We start from the raw sequence: 19,315 nt of genomic DNA, 5'->3' as shown, positions 1-19,315 counted from the left end.
GCCCCCACAACCCAAAGATGTGCAGGGTAGGTAGATTAGCCACGCTAAATTGCCCCTTAATTGTAAAAAATGAATTGGGTACTCTAAATTTATTTTTAAAAATAATAATTTGTCTTCAATTCCAAGATTTGTCACTTGAGCCAAATGTATTTATGAATGGCTTTATTGAACACCTACTGGAAGTTCTTATAAATAACATCCATAGATATTCCCCTGTCCACTCCTTTAGTCATCTCTTGCAAAAAAAAAATCAGATTCACCAGGCATCCAACTTACTTTCTCTGATCAAGTTATACTTTTTCAAGGCGTTCAGTCACCCTGTCTTTACAAAGGGTTAAGAGTATGGATATACTAATCTGTGGAGCACACGATGAAGTGACACTAGGGCCAGGCAGCCGTGTACGAGGTAACTTCGGGAGAAGGTGGGCAGCCCAGAGGGGTGATGTTCCTTGTAACTCATTATGTACATATTGTAAATAAACTCGTTTTTAAGTCGATAACCTGACACGCCTGCGACTCTTTCTTGCTAGAATCTTGGCCTAGCATGCTCTGCAACATGGTAGCAGCGGTGGGGTTACCAATTTAGTCTAATTTTGGTGCCACAAGGCGAACACCCATGCTTCAAGACAACTACGGCCCTGCTTTGGCAAGATGCCTCATTGAGTAGCCCTGTGATAGACTTGTAGTGGTGGTGGCACTGCAAGAACAGCCACCGTCCCACCGCGACTGTTTTCATGCCTCAAAGACTTAAACGGAGATTGCCGCTGGAAGATGTGCTGTGCGAAATTTGCTGAGGCAATCCAGGTTGGTTCTTTCCTCTCTTTTGAGGAGTCAAACTCAGTAATTCCGCTCGTGGGAAAGCATGCCAGAATGGTACAAAAGGCAGGAAACAGCTCCGCTGCCATTTTGAAATGCCTGCATTGCGGCGTGAGACAACAGCACACATGGCAAGATTGCCCAGCAGGGGACGCTGAGTGCTTCCGATGCGGCAATACGGGACATTTTCAAAGTTTCTGCCTGGTTAGAGCCTTCAACAAACAGGCAAATAAATGACAACACTACCAGAAATTCGCACCTATCTCACACTTCCTGCGTGAAGCTCGCCAGTATTCCCAGGACGTCTTTTCTATCAATTTTGGGGGCAGGGGGTTTCCAACACACATCAAACTTGACACAGGCACAGGGGCACCTGTATCACCTTGCATGGTACCACACATTTCCCCTTCAACCTCCCAGTATGAAAGGAGCCCAGACAATAAAACCTCCAGGTTAAGGGCCAAATCACCATTACATTGTGCCACATGGGCTGACAGATCATGGAAATCCTATTCTGCTGCCCACAAGCATACTATTTCCCTCCTTAGCAGGAATGCATTTGTGCAATTAGGCAACATGCAAAAGGCTTTTGAGATCTTCCATTTGATGTCAGTGTCACCTTCCGCCAAGAACTTCCACAACGTTTTCAAAGATTGGCGACTGAGTATCATGTTTCATTGCTCCAAGACGCCCCACTAGTTTTTCTGTTCACCCCTCGGTGGGTACCGCATCCCCCATTACCGAAGGTTAAGGAGGAACTTGACCACATGTTACACAGGGACATTATTTCCCCGGTCACACAACTAACCCACTGGTGCTCTGGTCTAGCCACCAGTTCCAAGCCTAAAGTCCTTGTATAAATTTGATGCAGCTTAATGCAGGGGGAAGTCTACCCGATGGTGTTGGTGGATGACAGTTTGGCCAATCTTTCCAATGGATTCCTTTTTATGGAGTTCAATGCGAACAGTGAGTTCTGGCAAATACACTTCGATAAGGAATCCAGGCTCCTGATGAATTTTATCATGCCCTTTAATCATTTTTGCTTTATCTGCCTCCCTTTTGGCTTTATCGTCAGCCCCTGAGATATTTCAAACTAACTTTCAATAATCCTCGAGGGCAAACAAGGTTTTACCTGCCATGTGGAAGACATCCTCATACATGGTTCCACAACAGATCATAGCCACTCCATGAAGCAGGTCCCACACTGAACAGTAAGTGTGAATTCTCCACAAGAAACACAGAAGTCCTAGGACACATCATCCAAAGGCATAACATGAGGGTCGATCCACAGAAAACAAAGGCCTTTACCGAGCTCGTCCAAACAATGTGTACCCTCGATATTTCCTGGGGTGGTAAACAAGCTGGGAAAGTTTATCCCGATCTTGGCCACACTTACGGTACTCTTGAGAAATTGCCTGTGGAAGGGCCATGATTGGTTCTTGGGCGTGAAACAAATTAAAGCCTTTCAATCCATTAAAGACCATCTCGTCTCCTTGGATGTCTTGGCACGCTACATGTGCCTATGACAATCGCTTCCTCTGTAGGCCTCGCCGCTGTCCTCGTCCAATGGCAAAAGAATGATAAGAGGAAATTGCCTATTTTGCTTTGAGAGCTCTCACAAAAACTGAACAAAGCTCTGTCAGTATTGAAAAAGAGCTAATGGTGGTTACAGGAGCTGTCGAGCACTCTTCTGAATATCTGATGGGGATGCACTTCCAGGTGGAAACAGAGCACAAGACCCTCATAACACTCCTCAATTCCATGGAGGTGAATCGTTTGGCAGGTCAGAACTTGAGTATTGCTGAAAAGAAAGACCTGTTTCATCTTGGACAAACCGCAAGAATACCAGTATAATGAGAAGACATCAATTTATACTGTATGAGAAGAGAGTGCTGATTTGTTGGCAAGTGGACTCTTAATTTATGAAGGTGTTGGCACGGAAAATGCACCAGTTGATTGCGACTGACAGTTAACCGCCAGGTATTGTTTGAAATTTATAAACCAAATAACTTGACCCTGATTGGTCAAGGCATTGCCCTGAGGAATGAGGCAGAAATGGCTGCCATTTATTTTGTTCATATTTTGCATTTGTTTCAGGCAGTAATGTAAATAGTTCAAAATCAAAGATGATGTAAATGCTACATCCTGTAAATAGTGTAAATAAACTAGTTTTGAAGTAGATAACTTGACACACCTGCAGCTCTTCCTTGCTAAAATCCTGGCCTAGCACGATCTAGAACAATAAATCTTACGAATTTCCTGAGAACAGATGTAAGGTGAGCTGATCTAGAATTCCCGAGTTTCCCTCTATCACAGTGCATGAATAGCAAAATGACACATGACATTTTCCAAGCTAAAGGGAAAATTGTTCAATTAAGAGAGCTGTGAAAATGTGAGAACCTGCAATGTTCTCATCTGAATCCTTTACAAGCCGAGGATGCAAACTGACTGATCTTGGGGATCTGTCACCCTTTAGTAGCATTATTTTATTCCTTGCAGTTCTCCTGCTTACTTCAATCTCCCTATTTGGACCTGAAGTTCTGAAGAAGAGTCATATTCTTCTTGAAACATTAGCTCCGTTTCTCTCCCAATGGATGCTGCCAAACTTGCTGTGTATTTCCCGAGTCCTCTATTTTTAGTTCATAGGACCTGCGCTACTCCCGACATCGCTCCATTTCCCAACACAATTATAAATTTGTTTTGTGTAGTTTTGGGTATTTGCAAGGTTTTCTTTCATACTCCCTTTAATGTTTGGTTTGACATCTTTCATTGGTTCTTTGTATCTCCTCCATTTGCTGTGATCTGGGCTTTTTGTTGTTGCATTTATGTGTGCTTTCTCTTTTGGTTTTCTGTTGCCCTTTACCTCATTCATTGGCCGTGCTGTCTGTTTTGACACATAGGTCGGGATTCTCTGACCCCCTGCCGGGTTGGAGAATCGGCGGGGGGGAGGGGGGGGGGGGCGGCGTGAATCCTCACCCACCGCTCCGATGCCGGCTGCCGAATTCTCTGGCGTCGGCTTTCGGGCGGGGGCAGGGATCACGCCACACCAAGTTTTTTCAATTCGGGCTTTGTTTTAATATTTTGCAGTCCTCTAAGAACATGTTCAGTGATGCCTGAGGCACCCTGCTGTAATAAATAAAGTATTAAATATTAATGGCATCTTTCATGTTGAGATGTTTCAAAATGCTTCGTACCAGCAATTACCTTTTAAAGTGCAATGACTTGTTACGTAAATGTCATGTGAGAGTACCTTTAAGAAATGAAGCAGCTCATATTACTGAAGTGATGTCAGAGTGTGGGTGGAGCTGGGTTTTTAGCTCAGCCATTTTGCAGTGTTTTGGTTTCAGTTTTGAGAAAAAGAGCTTGGGTGTGTCTGTGCTTTTGCAGTAAGCTGGATCTGCTTTGATCTCTGCCATGAAAGACTATCTCTGAATCATTTGGGTGATTTAAACTCATAATAGTAATGTCTTTAACCTGATGTGTTTCTGTTTAAAGGTGTTAAGTCTTTTGGAGGTTTGAAGGAACATTTTGAGGGATTATTTAGTGTTGTATTATTTTCGGGGTTATCTTTGAAGTAAGGGGTGTTAAATGATCCAATGTTTATTTAAAAAGGTTAAGTTGAATTCATGGAATAAACATTGTTTTGTATTTAAAAACCCACGTGTCCATAATTGGAGACCAAGCCGTGTGCTTCAAAAGCAACAATACATTAAAGGGTTGAACTCCATGATACATTTTGGAGTTCTGAAAACGCCGCTCCCATAACAGTAAAAAAGAGAAAGACCTTAGGCTGTCTCAAAGCGCTTCACAACTACTGAGCCATTTTTGAAGTGGTATAATGTAGGAAATTTTGGAATCACAGAATCCTCACAGTGCAGAAGGAAGCCATTCGGACCAGAGTCTGTGCTGATCCTCCGAAAGAGCACCATACCTAGGCCCACTTCCCTGCATATCCACGTGGCCCCACCTAACCGTTGGACTCTAAGAGGCAATTTAGCATGACCTATCCACCTAATGTGCAGGTTAAGTGGATTGTCCATGATAGGGATAGGGCAGGGGATTGGGACTATCTTGGGTGATCTTTCAGAAGGTCGGTACAGACCAGATGGGCCGAAAAGCCTCCTTCTACACTGTAGGGATTCTATCTTTGGCCTGTGAGAAGACCCACATGGACACGGGGAGGACGTACAAACTCCACACAGGCAGTCACCCAAGGTTGGAATCGAACCTGGGTCCCTGGCGCTGTGAGGCAGCAGTGCTAACCACTGTGCCACCATGCTGCCAGTTTATACACAGGAAGGTTCCATAAACCTTGATACAATGATTGCATAACCTGTTTTGGTGATGTCAATGGAGGAATAAATAGTGACTATGTCATTAGGAGAATTTCCCTCTAATACTTGTAAATAGTACCCTGGAATTGTTTATATCCACCTGAGAGGGGGGCTGGGGTGTCAGCTTACCCTATCATCTGAAAGACAGCATTTATGTTAAGATAATCCTGGTTTGCTTCCTCTCTAGGTGAATCTCAAAGAGCAAGGACAACTTATGTGTCAGGAAGAATTCATTGTTTGGTGTGGACGCAAGAAGTATCTAAGGCACATCTTCCTGTTTGAGGACCTTATTCTCTTCAGCAAAACAAAGAGAATTGAAGGAGGATATGACATTTATATTTACAAGCAGTCATTCAAGGTAATGGAAACCCACTTTATTTTTTGAAGTGTTAGGGTCATACACAGCCACAGAATCATTTTAAGTTTATATAGTATGCTTAATTTTTAAAAATTCATTCTAGGGTAGTATGCTCCGCAGGCTGGGCCAACATTCATTGCCCATCTCTAAAAGCCCTTCAGAAGGGCAGTAAAATGTCCCAAAGCACTTCACAGGAGCGTTATCAATCAAAACCTGAAACCGAGTCTCATAAGGGATTCTTAGGGAAGGTGATCAAAAGGTGGTTTTGAAGAGGTAGGGTATAAGGAATGTCTTAAAGATATAGAGAAAGACCAGAGCGATTAAGGGAGAGAACTCTAGAGTTTAGCACTTAGATGGCTAACGACACCCCCTCTCACCCACAGCAATTAAGGAAAGGTGAGATCAGCAATGTGCAAGGGTCCAGAACTGCAGGAGACCGTGGAGAGTGATAGGGCTCAGCATATTTACAGAGATGGGTTGCAGCAAGGTCACGGAGTGATTTGAATACAAGGATGTGAACATTAATATCGAGTTGTTGTTGGGCTTGTGATGTAGATCAACGAGTGCAGAATGATGTAAAGTAGCATAGATTTTATTCTGAGTCTACTGACTATAAGTTTCTTTTCTAAGCAAAATAAAAACTTACTTTAACTCATGGAGAAATTAGAGTTTTCCTCCTCATTGATTCCAGACTGCAGAGATTGGAATGACCGAGAACGTTGGGGACAGTGGACTACGTTTCGAGATCTGGTTCAGGAGGAGGAAATCTCAGGACACTTATATCTTTCAGGCCTGTGCTTCTGAGGTCAAATTAACCTGGACCAATGTCATAGGAAAAATCCTGTGGCGCCAAGCTCTGAGAAACCGAGGTATGTTATTAAGTCTTGAGCCCTTTTTAATCGTGTCATAAATTGAAAAGGCCTGAGAGAATGTTACCCAGCGTTACATGATGGTTCCTGCTAAGTGTTGTAATTGACATCACAAGCTTCACCAAGTAAATGTATGAGGAGTTGGTGGAAGCAGTTATTATTAGAACATAGAACAGTACAGCACAGAACAGGCCCTTTGGCCCTCGATGTTGTGCCGAGCCATGATCACCCTACTCAAACCAACGTATCCACCTTATACCCGTAACCCAACAACCCCCCCCTTAACCTTACTTTTTAGGACACTACGGGCAATTTAGCATGGCCAATCCACCTAACCCGCACATCTTTGGACTGTGGGAGGAAACCGGAGCACCTGGAGTAAACCCACACACACGGGGAGGACGTGCAGACTCCGCACAGACAGTGACCCAAGCCGGGAATCGAACCTGGGACCCTGGAGCTGTGAAGCATTTATGCTAACCACCATGCTACCATGCTGCCCTAATTATTGATGCATTCAAATGGAAATTAAAAGGATTCATATCCAGTATATGAGTAATTTGTGACACAACAGGGCAGCATGTTTGGGAGGAACAGGGGACTTAGAAATTAAGGTTTCCAAAAGCTTTCCACCACTGACATTTTACCTCGCATCTGAGTCCGCTGAAGACTAATTTCTAGCGGTTGATCGCTCTGATTAGTTAACTTTTCCATTGTTATTGTGTCATGCGACTGTCAGGTTCACAGAAGGCAAGCAAGACGGCTGTTTGTCTTTTCATGTATGACAGTTCGTTTATTCCTTCCCCCCAGTGGGTTTCTAGTGGGAAACAGTGGGTGTCCGTTAGATCCCTGCAGGCCCACAGCAGCCTGTGGTTATTCTGAGAGATGGGCATTATTACTATTATCATCATGCCACTGGTCCCATATCCTTCCGTTCCATACAGGATGTGGACAGGAAGTCAATGCCTGCACCTCCCCCCCCCCCCCCCCCCCCCCCACCCCGCCTCGATTGTCAAAAACATGGGGCGGGATTCTCCGTAGCCCAACCCCAAAATCAGGATTGGCGATTGGGCGGAAAATGGCTTCTAACACCGGCATCGCGGTAGGTGTCGGTTTGATGCAGGTTGGTGATGCTCCGCCCCCTCAAAATTGGTGTCATCAGGATACGCGCCACGCACAGCCGCAATGCCGTTGGCACGTCATCAGCCAGCCCATCCACGATACTCCACCCCGATGAGCCAAGTTCCCGACCACGTGTGGCCCAAGCAGTCAGGATCCTGGCATGCCGGCTACGGACAGTGTCCAGCACCGCCACGCTCGGCCGGGATCCGTGCCGCACCACGGATTCTCCGTTGGTGCCGGCACTTAGCCGCAGAAACGGAGAGTCCAGCCCATGCAGTGCATTGGCTGCACCCCGTTGCCTAACAGGTAGTTGCATGTAGGAAAAGGCCTTCCTGCAGGGTTTCTAAGGAAATAATGCACTGTAGCGGTGTGGGAAGCCTGAATTTCGCTTGTGGAACCCAACGGAACATCTCTGCGCAATCTCGCCACAGAAATCAGAGTGAGATGATTTACTTTGATGATGTCCCAAAACTGTTTGCCTAGTTCAGCATGACAGCAAATACCATCACGATTCGATAATTATCATTGGATCCCAACTTTCATATTGGCATAAACAGAACTAAATTATTAGTACAATCAGCAAAACTGATCGTAGACCATCTAGAATACCTTCTCTGCTCCTGTTGCCTGCTCAATTGACGAAATGGGCCCATGTTGTGGTACTGAGTTCACACAGTCCAGAACACTTCACGCTTTAATCTCTGAATCCACTGAGTGCAGCAGTTGGGGGACTAAATAATTGACATCTGAATCCCTGGACGAGAGGAGATAGAGTTAAAACAGAATTCTTACCACTGATCCACTGACCAGCACCATCAGCTCAATCTCTACCCCCCTCATTCCCCAAGAACCCCTTACCCCAATGCAAAGTGTTTGTATTCATATCTGTTGAAGTAAGCAATGGATTTGGCTGTGAGGCCGCCGCAGCTGAACAGCCTTCCCAATATCCAACCCGGCCTCACACACAAAGAATGGCCGTTTGGGTGAGGTACTCTAGAGATGCCAGCACTTGTCCAATTGTTCTGGCCTCTTGGGGGTTTGGAATAAACGTAAGGGAAATATCACGACTAGCCCCCCCCCCCCTAAAATCACGTCAAGCCTCCCCCCCTCCTCCCAAAATATCACGTCAAGCCCCCCCCCCCACTCGACAATGTTGGCCACCATAAGCAAGCGTTCAAATTCCAGGATAATCAGCGTCGCAGAAATAAATAATTGATCAATCTTCCACTTTTTAAGGAAGGGTTGATGTTATGACAGCACGTACTTGCCAAACGAATAAACAGATTAATAATCTCTTGCCCATGGGGACTGATCAATGAACTCTCTTTGCAGAACTGAGAATGCAGGAGATGGTATCCATGGGAATAGGGAATAAGCCATTCATGGACATCAAGCCCAGTGAAGCTGCCATTAGTGACCGGGCGATTGACTACATCATGAAGGGTACGGGTAAGTCAGATAACATGAACAGGATGATGCCCAACAAGATTGTTACTAATTTTTAACTTGAGAGCTCCACAGCATAAATGTGTTTAAAAAGCAACCCAGGAGGATGTGATGAAGAGTTCTTAATCGTGAGTCCTAAGAGTGCCTCGTCTTACTTCCCCGAGCATCATCCCGCTCCAATCTGTTAATACATAAACTTTGCCCGTCCCCCTTCTGATGGATCCAACAGCAGAGTGCAGGTTTTCTGCTTCATATTCGGAGTTTCAATGGGAGTCCCTTGTTTGGCTGGGGTCTGGGAACACGACGGGTTCTGTGGGCCACGAGTGTTGGTCCGATCCTAGTGATGCCAATTACCTGTTGGAACAAGTTTGTTCTTCGTCCTGTCCCTTCCAGCATCTCCCAGCTTAATGAGCACAAGCATACATGGGCAGCCATTGCTGGTGAGACTGATAATAATAATAATCTTTATTCGTGTCACAGTTAGGCTGACATTAACACTGCAATGAAGTTACTGTGAAAATCCCCGAGTTGCCACACTCCGGCGCCTCTTCGGGTACAAAGAGGGAGAATTCAGAATGTCCAGTTCACTTAGCAAGCACATGTTTTGGGACTTATGGGAGGAAACCGGAGCACCCGAGGTAACCCACACAGACACGAGTTCCCAATGGCATAGAAGTAACACGGTATTGCCGGTCGGGATGCTCGCGTGGCGGCTGCGGACTCAGTCAGGGGATCGGACACCGGTGGGGGGGGGGGGGGTTTACGGGCGGACAGAGAGTGCTTTTGTGCGGTCGGATGCATGGCCGATCAGGGGGGGTGGGCTTACATTTTCCAGCAGCCTCTGTGGTCCGAGTCCGCCATGGCGCTCGGTGCCGCCGATGGAGGCTGCCGCCGTGCGCATGCGCGGACTAAAAACAAAACGGAAGTGCGGGGGCCCGTATCCACCGCTAAAGCTGTGTGAAGCACTCCGGGTCCCTGCTGGCCCCCTGAAGGTGAGTGAATCGACTGTTATTTTTTTGAGGAAATTTGGGAGTGCCGCACCAGCGTTTCTGCACCGGCGTGGGGTCATGGCCCCATTTTGGGAGAATCCAACCTCAGGTCTCTACAAAATAAAAACATCAGCTCGTAGTCTGATGACCAAAATAAAAGAGATGTTTCAATTGCCAAGTTCCTGAGGAACAAAACTTTCATGAACCAGACATATTCAACACAGAAGGAGGCCATCCGGCCCACCATGACTCTGTTGGCCCTTTGCTGGAGCAAGCCAAAACTAAGCTCACTACCCCAATCGCCTCATAGCCCGCTATTTCCCGTGCTTCAAATTGTCCATTTTGCCTTGAAAATATGCAACAGTCTCTGCCTCGACCATTCCCATTGAAAAAAGCACTCTGGAGCCCCAACAATTCTCCATGTAAAGGAAGGCCTTTCAACCTCTCCCCTCAGTCATCAGTTTGAAATAAGTGACCCCTTGATAGAGAGTTCCCAACCAGAGGAAATGGTCTTTTTTCGTGCACTCCGCAAATCTCTTCGTCAATTTGAAAAACCCCAGTCAAATAACCTCTCAGGGATGGGGTTTGGGTTTCCAGGGCTTATGCCAACATCCTGTGTGGCCTTTGAATTTGTCGGCAGGTTTGAGTAATCTTTGTTGGTCCAGGAGAATGTCTCCTGGGCCCATAAATAAGTGAGGATTTTCAAAGTCTTAGTTTGAACAGTTTCCACCAGTCCAGTCCCTTTGTATTCGGTTGATCATCATCTGACGTAAATAGGTTGAACATTTAATGAGAAATAATGTTTCTCCATTTATCTCTCTTTAGAATCGAGAACGCGGGCCTCCATCGCCGTGTCCTCATTTGAGCACTCCACGTCCTTTAAGAGGCCCCATTCCACCATCTCCAACAGCAGTACCTCATCTTCGAGCAGTCAGTCATCTTCTTCCATACTGGGAACTCTCAACCTTCACATGTACTCGAGTCCGACGCATGGGAATCCTCATTGGACACCATCCAACCAATGGTCCTATGACATTGGGACTTGCATTGAAGAAGATGAACTGGAGCAAGAGACCGGAAGTCAACCGTCCATGAGTAAGTCATTATGATTGGTTAAATCTCTGAAACCTGATCAAATGCCCTCGATGTTTATTCTGATACATGTCATGATTAGGAAATGGTCTAATTTATTCTGACAGGTTTATGCTTGACCCGTCCAGTGGAAGTATGGCATTATCATTATTTCCATGGAGTTGGGTTAATTTGTTTGACATTTCACCAGTTTCCAAGAGATAGCAAAACTCCCTCTTGTGAAAGTCTGCAATGAGCTGAGGAACAAATTGGATGCGTTAAAAGTATGGTTAGGATGCCGTATTGCCGAAATGGTTTGAATAAAGTGGGTGCAAACTTGGACCCGGGTCTGTGGTAAGAGCATGGAAGTCGGGAAGAAGGTGGGAGCCAAACTGAGGAGATGTAGGCTGGATTGGGATTGAGAGGTGTTGGGGGACGGTGGGGGGTGATGGTGGTGGGAGATTGGAGGCCTGAGGATCAGGCAGCAGAGATGAGAGAACAAAGGCCTGGGAAGTGAAAATTTGGACGTTTGAAAGATCGGAGGATGGGGTGGGGTTGGCGACCAGAGTCGCCAGGAGGTTCATGGCCTTAGAGGGAAGGTTTTGAGGAGATCAGAAGGATTAGGAAGATTAGTATCCGATCACAGAAGAGGGGGTGAGGTGGCTGTTGAGGCAGGTATGCTTGATCTTTGATCAAATAGACTGAATCTTCCTTTACCACCCAGGAAATTGGGTTGGCCAGAGTTCAGTTTGAAATTATGGATCAAGACATCTATCAGTCTCATTATAATGTTTAAATTGTTAACCTGCCCCCTGGGAGCAGCTTCGTTGCTTGGCCTATCGTCCTCATCCCCTCCCCCAATTAAGTCACTCTCCACCCAATTAAAACCGCAAGTGGGCAAGTTGGGGGCCAGGATTCAATTTTTACAACTCTTTAACCTTCCACTTACCAACTCACGTTTTGGTTAGCATTGATTCCGTTCTGTCATTCAAAATAAGGGGCTGGATTCTCTGTTTCTGAGGCTAAGTGCCGGCTCAAACGGAGAATCCACGGGAGGTTCACAACAGGAAAATCGGCACGAACCGTCCACCGATTCCGGTACTGGTGAGGGGCGAATCGCGGCGAAAAGCGCCGGAGAATGGGTGGGTCCCAGGCCGCGCATGTGCAGGGCAGCTGACCTGTACCAGTCGTGCCGTAAAAAATGGTGCCGGCCGTGTGCGAACACTATCCTGCCAACAGCAACCCCACAGCCCACACCCTGGCCACCCCCCACCAGTGGTACGGACGAGTGTGATGGCACTGGACACTGTCGGCAGCCAGCACGCCGGGTTCCTGACCCCTGGGACTACACGTGGCCTGCGCCGTCGGGAACTCAGCCCATCAGGGCGGAGCATCGTGGGTGGGCTGGCCGACGACGCCCCAACGGCGTTGAAACGGCGCGCGTGACAATGACGGCGGTTTGAAGGGGGCAGAACATGGCGGACTGGCGTTAAACCGACGCCGGTCCCGATTCTGGCTTCGGAATCCATTCTCCACCCGATCGACGATCATGATTTCGGCGTCGGGCGACGGAGAATCCAGCCCAAGGTCTCCCCTAAATCTCACTTATAGCTTAGTTACAATTATTACCCACTCAGAATTCCGAACGACTGGTCTTGTTAATCCAAAAAAGAGAAAGGAAAAAAAGGACTTGTATTGATAAGGATCTCTCGCAACCTCAGCATGTCCCTATCTCAGGATGTACTTTTTGGAATCAAGTCACTGTTGTGAAAAAGAAAATCTATCTTATATTCCAATGCGAAATTGCACGTGTTATTGTTCTGTTGGTGCAACAGCCTTTTGAATTGATGACAAAGCTTTGAGAAACTATTGAACACAAAATGCCAGAAATGGATTTCCTTAAACTTTCTCCAACTGCAAGACAGAATTATAACCAAGCTCCCATCTCATCCTCTGTTCCTACCCTCCCTGCACTGATTGAGTTTTGCAATTTCCAAAGATGATACGTGATTGAAAGCCAGCTTTTTGAGCAAGAGCCTAAAACCCAAAGCTAACGAGATTCCAATTTTGTTGTGTCCCAGTCACAGAGAGTTCGGAGACGTCTTCACAATGTACTTCCGCAGAGAGCATGAGTGGTTCAACTCTCAACTGTGTGTCCCAGCTTTCCACAGAGACATTCCCTGATGATGCTTCTAATCCCGACTCCAAGGCGTCTTGTCATTATACATCCTTAAACCTTTCCCCAAGGATGCAGAGGGCTAAACCAGTGAAGAACCAGTACATCACAGCAGTAAGTATTCTGTGTTGCACGGGTACATGCTGAGGGATTACATCTTTCTAAAAGCATTAAGAACGCACTCCCTGCGATTTATGAAACATATTTCAATGCTCATCATTTGAACATAGCTTTTTACGAAAAAGCTGAGTTTTTTTTTTAGCAGCATTTCTGTGACGAGCAGAAATCGAAGGTAAATCATGAATAGATGGCAATGCTAGAGATAATGGCTACACAGACATTGGAAAGGAATTGTGTGTAGAGTTTAACAGAGACAAAAGAGGCACCACTTCCTTACAAACTCATGCGCTTTATCAGGGTAACTGCCAATGTGCTTCAGGACAGAATGTGCCCTTTTTTGACTGGGCTTTCCTTGTTGGTGCATTTGCATTGGGAGAGGGGGCCCATAAAATTCCTCAGGTGGCCCTCCCACCAGATTCCCACCCGCCCCTGACCTGTTCACAATTTTACATGGAGCACACGAGACCGAGGGCAACTGCCCATTCCTCACCCCAAATGAGGCCCATTATGAGGCTGATGGGAGGAGTTCAGTGGTGGAGGAGAGCCGGTCTGGTCACCCTGATTAGGCCTCAGTCGCTTCCACATTGGGCACCCACCCCTTCCCTCACCGTCCTTTCCACCCACTGTTCTTCCTTCTACACCCCCCAGCCCCCAATCCTAGTTCTTGCGAAGAAACAGTACGATATTCAGAGGAGCATTGAGAATCACAGCTGCACATGCCAGAAGGGGTTCCTCCAGTTGCTTCCAGACTCCCTCTAGTGGTACATGTGTGTATGGTAGCTTTGAGTGGACAAAATGTACAATGCAATTTTCAATACCCGCCACAAATAGGGGGGTCACATGTCTCGTATACAACCAATTATTAGTCCTCAGGGCATTAAATGGCTGCGAGGCTGCTGTGATCAGTGGGGATGCATTCTCCGCCAACTCTTCATGTGATTTGGGCTGGAAACGCCATCCAAAATACTTTTGCCCAACTATATTTCCTCTCTCCCCTCTTTTTTTCCCCCTTTTTTTCATTATGCATGCCCTTTTTCTTTTCAACCTTCTTTCACTTATTCCTCCTTTTTGTTGTTTTTTCCTCTTCCCGGACTCCTTTGCTTGCTTTCCTCCTCTTCCCTATTTTCCACCTGTTTTCATTCCTTGTTTTCCCTCTCTTCCACTGTTCCCATTCCTGAGTATACACCCTTCTCCTCTTTCTCCTCCTCTCCTGCCACCTTTTCATATACCGCCATCCCGGCAGCCGGCCAATGGGGTTTACCATTATGGGCACACCCACGCCGCCGGGAATCCCACAGGCATGAGTACGCTGCTAGCGAAGCAGAGGGTCCCGACAACGGAGAATCCAGCCCCTCTTCTTTTACCTTTTTTTTGATTTTGGGTGATTTATTAGACGCTAACAGGGGGTAAGGTCATGTAAACAATGGAAAGGGAATCTTGCACTGTTTGACCCTTCTTTCCCAGATAATCGTCACCTACCCGTTTTGTCACCTGCTCTTATCTATGAATGGGATGAAATGTGTTTGCATTTCAGAATTCAACCATTATTGGATGTTACCCTCCATTCTCCAGCTTTCACCTGTTTGTGGGGCAAGTGACTTGTCTGAGCATCTATCAAGTAGTAATTTTAATTTGGTTCATTTCCTTCACTGTCTTGGCAGAATAAACCCCCACATGTAACAATAGACCTCTCTGGTTTGACTTGCAAGTATTTGCAGAGATAGTTCAGTAAGTAACTAGATTTTTTAAATAAATTAAAACCTCCTGAAGGATTAATCAGACTAATGACTTAAAGCAGGGTTAAGTGGTGATTAACTAAATAATAACCCTAACAGGGAGAATAACGGAGGGGATTAGCATGTTTTGAATAGTGCTATTAATCATGATGCTTTATTGTGGCTGGAAGCGATTAACTATTAACATTATTCGGTTCATACAGGTGAATGGGCTCCCTGGTATATAATCTGAGATTATTATCTTCTCGGTTGCCATCTCTAATATCAGGCAGTTTTGTATATATCTTTGTAAAATAAGAACACCTAACATTTGTTTTAAATTTTAACTTAAAAAAGACCCAAAGAAGTCTGTCAAAATCTTTGATAAATTATTGGTTAAGCAGTCCACAGCTAATTGTGTTCAATCCTTTTTTTAAAAAAGTTTTAATTAAGGGGCAATTTTAGCATGGCCAAGCCACCTAATAATTTGCACATCTTTGGGTTGTGGGGGTGAAACCCACGCAAGCAAGGGGAGACTGTGCAAACTCCACACGGACAGTGACCCAGAGCCGGGATTGAACCTGGGACCTCGGCGCCGTGAGGCAGCAGTGCTACTCACTGCGCCACCGTGCTGCCTATTGTGTTCAATCCTGAGCCCCACGCTTTAGAAGACATCAAGGCCTTGAAGAGGAGATTTACTCGAAAAACACAAAGACTGAGGAGTTTGAGTCTGGAGAGATGAGAGAAGTTGGAATTGTCTCTCTTGGAGCAGAGAAATTAAGAGGAGGTTTAAGAGCTGTTTTGATCCACGAGATAGGGAGGAACAATTTCTACAGGCAGAGAATCAGTAACCAGAAAACCCACATTTTCTTTCAGTGTATCTTCACACACACACTTTTTTCCTCAGTTAGAATTCTTCCATTTTGTGAGGGCCACGAAGAGTCCAGCACGAGTTTGTTGAGTCAAACAGGAAGCAACTTTTATTTATAACAATATTTTCACAGCACCATTAGTTCATGACTGGTTCTCTCTCTAGCCCGTACCATACTGGCCAGCTCTACTTATACAGCTACAAGGTTATTGATTGCCCCGCTCCCTTACCGGGGAGCTCATATTCCCCAAGTTTCAAGGGGTAACCAGTTGTCCCCAGCCAATAGGATCCGGACAGGTTACAACAGAGTCCAGAGCTGAGCATCAGCCCGTTGAGCTACATTACAAATACTCCTTCTGTGGTCAACAAGACCTGGCGTTAGATCTGAACCCGGAGCTTCTGGTCCAGAGGTAGGGACACTTCCACTGTCCCTTAAGATCTTCAAAACCCACATTTAAAATAATCGGTAAATAAACCCATGGTGAAACGAGGAGATATCATGAATTCAGTGAGCTGCTATGCACTGGGGTGCATCGGGGAAAAGGTTGTAGGAAGCAAACTGAGTCGGAATTTTGAAAGGAAATTGATATAGAGGGGCTAGTTTAGCTCACTGGGCCAAATCGCTGGCTTTTAAAGCAGACCAAGCAGGCCTGCAGCACGGTTCGATTCCCGTACCAGCCTCCCCGGACAGGCGCCGGAATGTGGCGACTAGGGGCTTTTCACAGTAACTTCATTGAAGCCTACCTGTGACAATAAGCGATTTTCATTTTTCATTTTCATATCCCTGGCAAAGAAAAATAAATAAATACAAGACTGTAAAAAGGGCTGGGGAATGTGCCAAATTGTACAACTGTTTCGAAGAACTGGCCCAGATGCAGTGGACCGAATGGCTTTCATCTGTGTTGTGTGGTTCTATGATTCAATAACTGATATCAGTTTCCCTTAACTGGTTAAAAGCACCACAAGAATAGTGCCAATTTATATGGTTTTACCAAATGAATTATGGATTTGACCAATTATCAGTCCCACTTAAAAGTCTTTTAACTGTAGGTCAACATGTTATGATATTGAAGCCCTGTAACAATTGGAGATATTAGTGCAGTGTTTTTCAAACTTCTTTTTCCAGGGACCCATTTTTACCAACTGGCCAACCTTCAGGACCCAACCCGGCCGACCGTTGCGACCCACGCCGGCCGACCTTCGCAACCCACGCCGGCCGACCTTTGTGGCTCACGCCGGCCGACAGGCGCGACCCAACATTTTCTCCTACCTTGTTTGTTGCTGACAGAAATGGAGGAAATAGTTTTGGTCCGTTTGGCCCCAATGGTCCCTTTGTCCCTTTGGCACCTGAACTTGAAAAACAAAAGGCTGCGACCATATAAAAAAATGCGGCCGCACTGCACATGCGTGCCCGATCATCGGTGCACATACGCATAGTATTGCGCATGCACACCGATGATCGGGCCCGCATGCTCATTGGGGCCAAATTTTTTTTATCTGTTCCTGGCCATTTTGAAGGCCGCTGGCAGCCGGCATTATTAAGAGCCGGTGACCAGTTTGAGGATTTGAATTCAACTTATTTTGAATCAAGAAAGAAAAAGACAATATCAATATAAGTGATGATCAATGTGCCAGATTGTCCTCAAAACTCTATTGGTACATTAATGTCCTTAAGGGAATAAATCCTTACCCAATCTGGTCTACATGTGACTTCAGTCGCACACCAATACTGTTGACTTATACAAGACCTCTTAAGTAATCTAGGAAAGCATCACTACAAGAAGAAGGCATGACACCTTCTCATGACAACTAAGGATGGACAATAAATGCAGCAATGCCCACACATGATAATGAGTTGAAGAAACATTCACAGAATAGATGGCCTTACTGTGCAGAAGGAGGTCATTCGGCCCAACAATCTGGACCGACCTTCCGAAAGATCACCCCAACCAATGCCCACACTCCCACCATATCTCCATTACTCCATCTAACCTTTGGACGGGAAAGGGTAAGTTAGCATGGCTAATCCGCCGAACCTGTTCACCTTTGGACAGTGGGAGGAAGCCGGATCACCCGGAAGAAACCCATGCAGACACGGGGAGAACGTGCAAACTCCACACAGACAGTGACCCAAGGTTGGAATGGAACCCTCGTCCCTGCACTGTGAGACAGCAGTGCTAACCACTGTGTCACCGTGGCTCCCGTTGTTTGAAACTCTGAGTTTATGCAGTCAACTGTCACGTGCTTCCTCAACTACACAGAACACGTTTTAGAAATCAGTTATTTTCATCTAAATTTCCACTGAAACAATCCATCTCACACCTTTTTCCTCTTATTGGTCACTCAACTCAATCCACTCCTGTACTGTCTGTTGCCTCTTGATCATCTGTCCCGAATTTTCCTTTTTTATTAAATTTCGAATACCCAACTATTTTTTCCAATAAAGAGGTAATTTAGCGTTGCCTGTGCATCTTTGGGTTATGGTGGTGAGACCCACGCAGACACGGGGAGAATGTGTAAGCTCCATGCAAACAGTGACCCGGGGCCGGAATTGAATCTGGGCCCTTGTCGCCATGAGGCAGCAGTGCTAACCACTGCGCCGCCGTGCTGCCCCCGGTCCTGACTTTCCAAGGTCTTTTTGTATCTTTAACACTTTTTTGTTATTCCATCTTTCAATTTCTGGTCACATTTTTATTTCTAATTGAAAGACGTATATTAGCCAGCACGGTAGCACAGTGGTGAGCACAGTTGCTTCACAGCTCCAGGATCCCAGGTTCACTTCCCGGCTTGGGTCACTGTCTGTGCGGAGTCTGCACGTTCTCCCCGCGTGTGCGTGTGTTTCCTCCAGGTGTTCCGCTTTCCTTCCACAGTCCAAAAATGCGCAGGTTAGGTGGATGGGCGATGATAAATTACCCTTAGTGTCAAAAAGGTTAGGTAGGGTTACTGGATTACGGGGATAGGGTGCAGGCGTGGGCGTAAGTGAGGTGCTCTTTCCTAACGGCCAGTGCAGACTTGATGGGCCAAATGGCCTCCTTCTGCACTGTAAATTCTACAATTCTACGATTGTGTAAAATATGTTAGAATTATTTATTTCTCTCTCTCTCTTTTTCTACAGCCTCCCACAAGGGAATTTCTTTCTATAATACACTATTCTTTATCTCAGAGAATCTGATGAAGGGTATGCATGTATTCTGACTGACCCATTGTTGGCTTTGAGAACCAGCGTTTTTGTTTTTACCTTAATTTCTCCTCCCTACCCCCAACAGCAGCAAACAAAACATTGGGGTTCAGTTCTGGGAGGATTGGAATTGAAGGATGGAGAATATAAGTTAAATTCATATAGAATCTTGGTGAGGCCACGTGTGGCGTTATAGAGTGGACAACGATCTCCATTTTAGAAGAAGTACAAAGCAGGAATGGAGAATTTA

General features: G+C 45.9%; 1 protein-coding gene across 6 annotated transcripts in view; it reads left to right on the top strand.

The window, feature by feature from the left end:
• The window catches only part of zgc:158766 (uncharacterized protein LOC100009641 homolog), a 220,462-nt gene that overhangs the window by 199,057 nt on the left and 2,090 nt on the right, over positions 1-19,315 (top strand). For 4 of the 6 annotated variants that reach the window (XM_038796774.1, XM_038796775.1, XM_038796779.1 and 1 more), the window contains 6 exons: positions 5,338-5,508; positions 6,200-6,377; positions 8,832-8,948; positions 10,760-11,029; positions 13,087-13,295; positions 14,963-15,029. In XM_038796774.1, the coding sequence (XP_038652702.1) occupies positions 5,338-5,508; positions 6,200-6,377; positions 8,832-8,948; positions 10,760-11,029; positions 13,087-13,295; positions 14,963-15,025 (1,008 nt within the window). In that variant the 3' untranslated portion in view covers positions 15,026-15,029. The remainder of the gene's footprint in view (positions 1-5,337; positions 5,509-6,199; positions 6,378-8,831; positions 8,949-10,759; positions 11,030-13,086; positions 13,296-14,962; positions 15,030-19,315) is intronic. The other 2 variants (XM_038796776.1, XM_038796778.1) reach the window with 2 other exon arrangements.

Source organism: Scyliorhinus canicula, chromosome 5 (assembly GCF_902713615.1).
Source record: "Scyliorhinus canicula chromosome 5, sScyCan1.1, whole genome shotgun sequence".
In the NCBI taxonomy this organism is placed as follows: Eukaryota; Metazoa; Chordata; class Chondrichthyes; order Carcharhiniformes; family Scyliorhinidae; genus Scyliorhinus; species Scyliorhinus canicula.
Note: the sequence above shows the minus strand (reverse complement) of the source record. Positions and strands in the feature narration are given on the sequence as shown.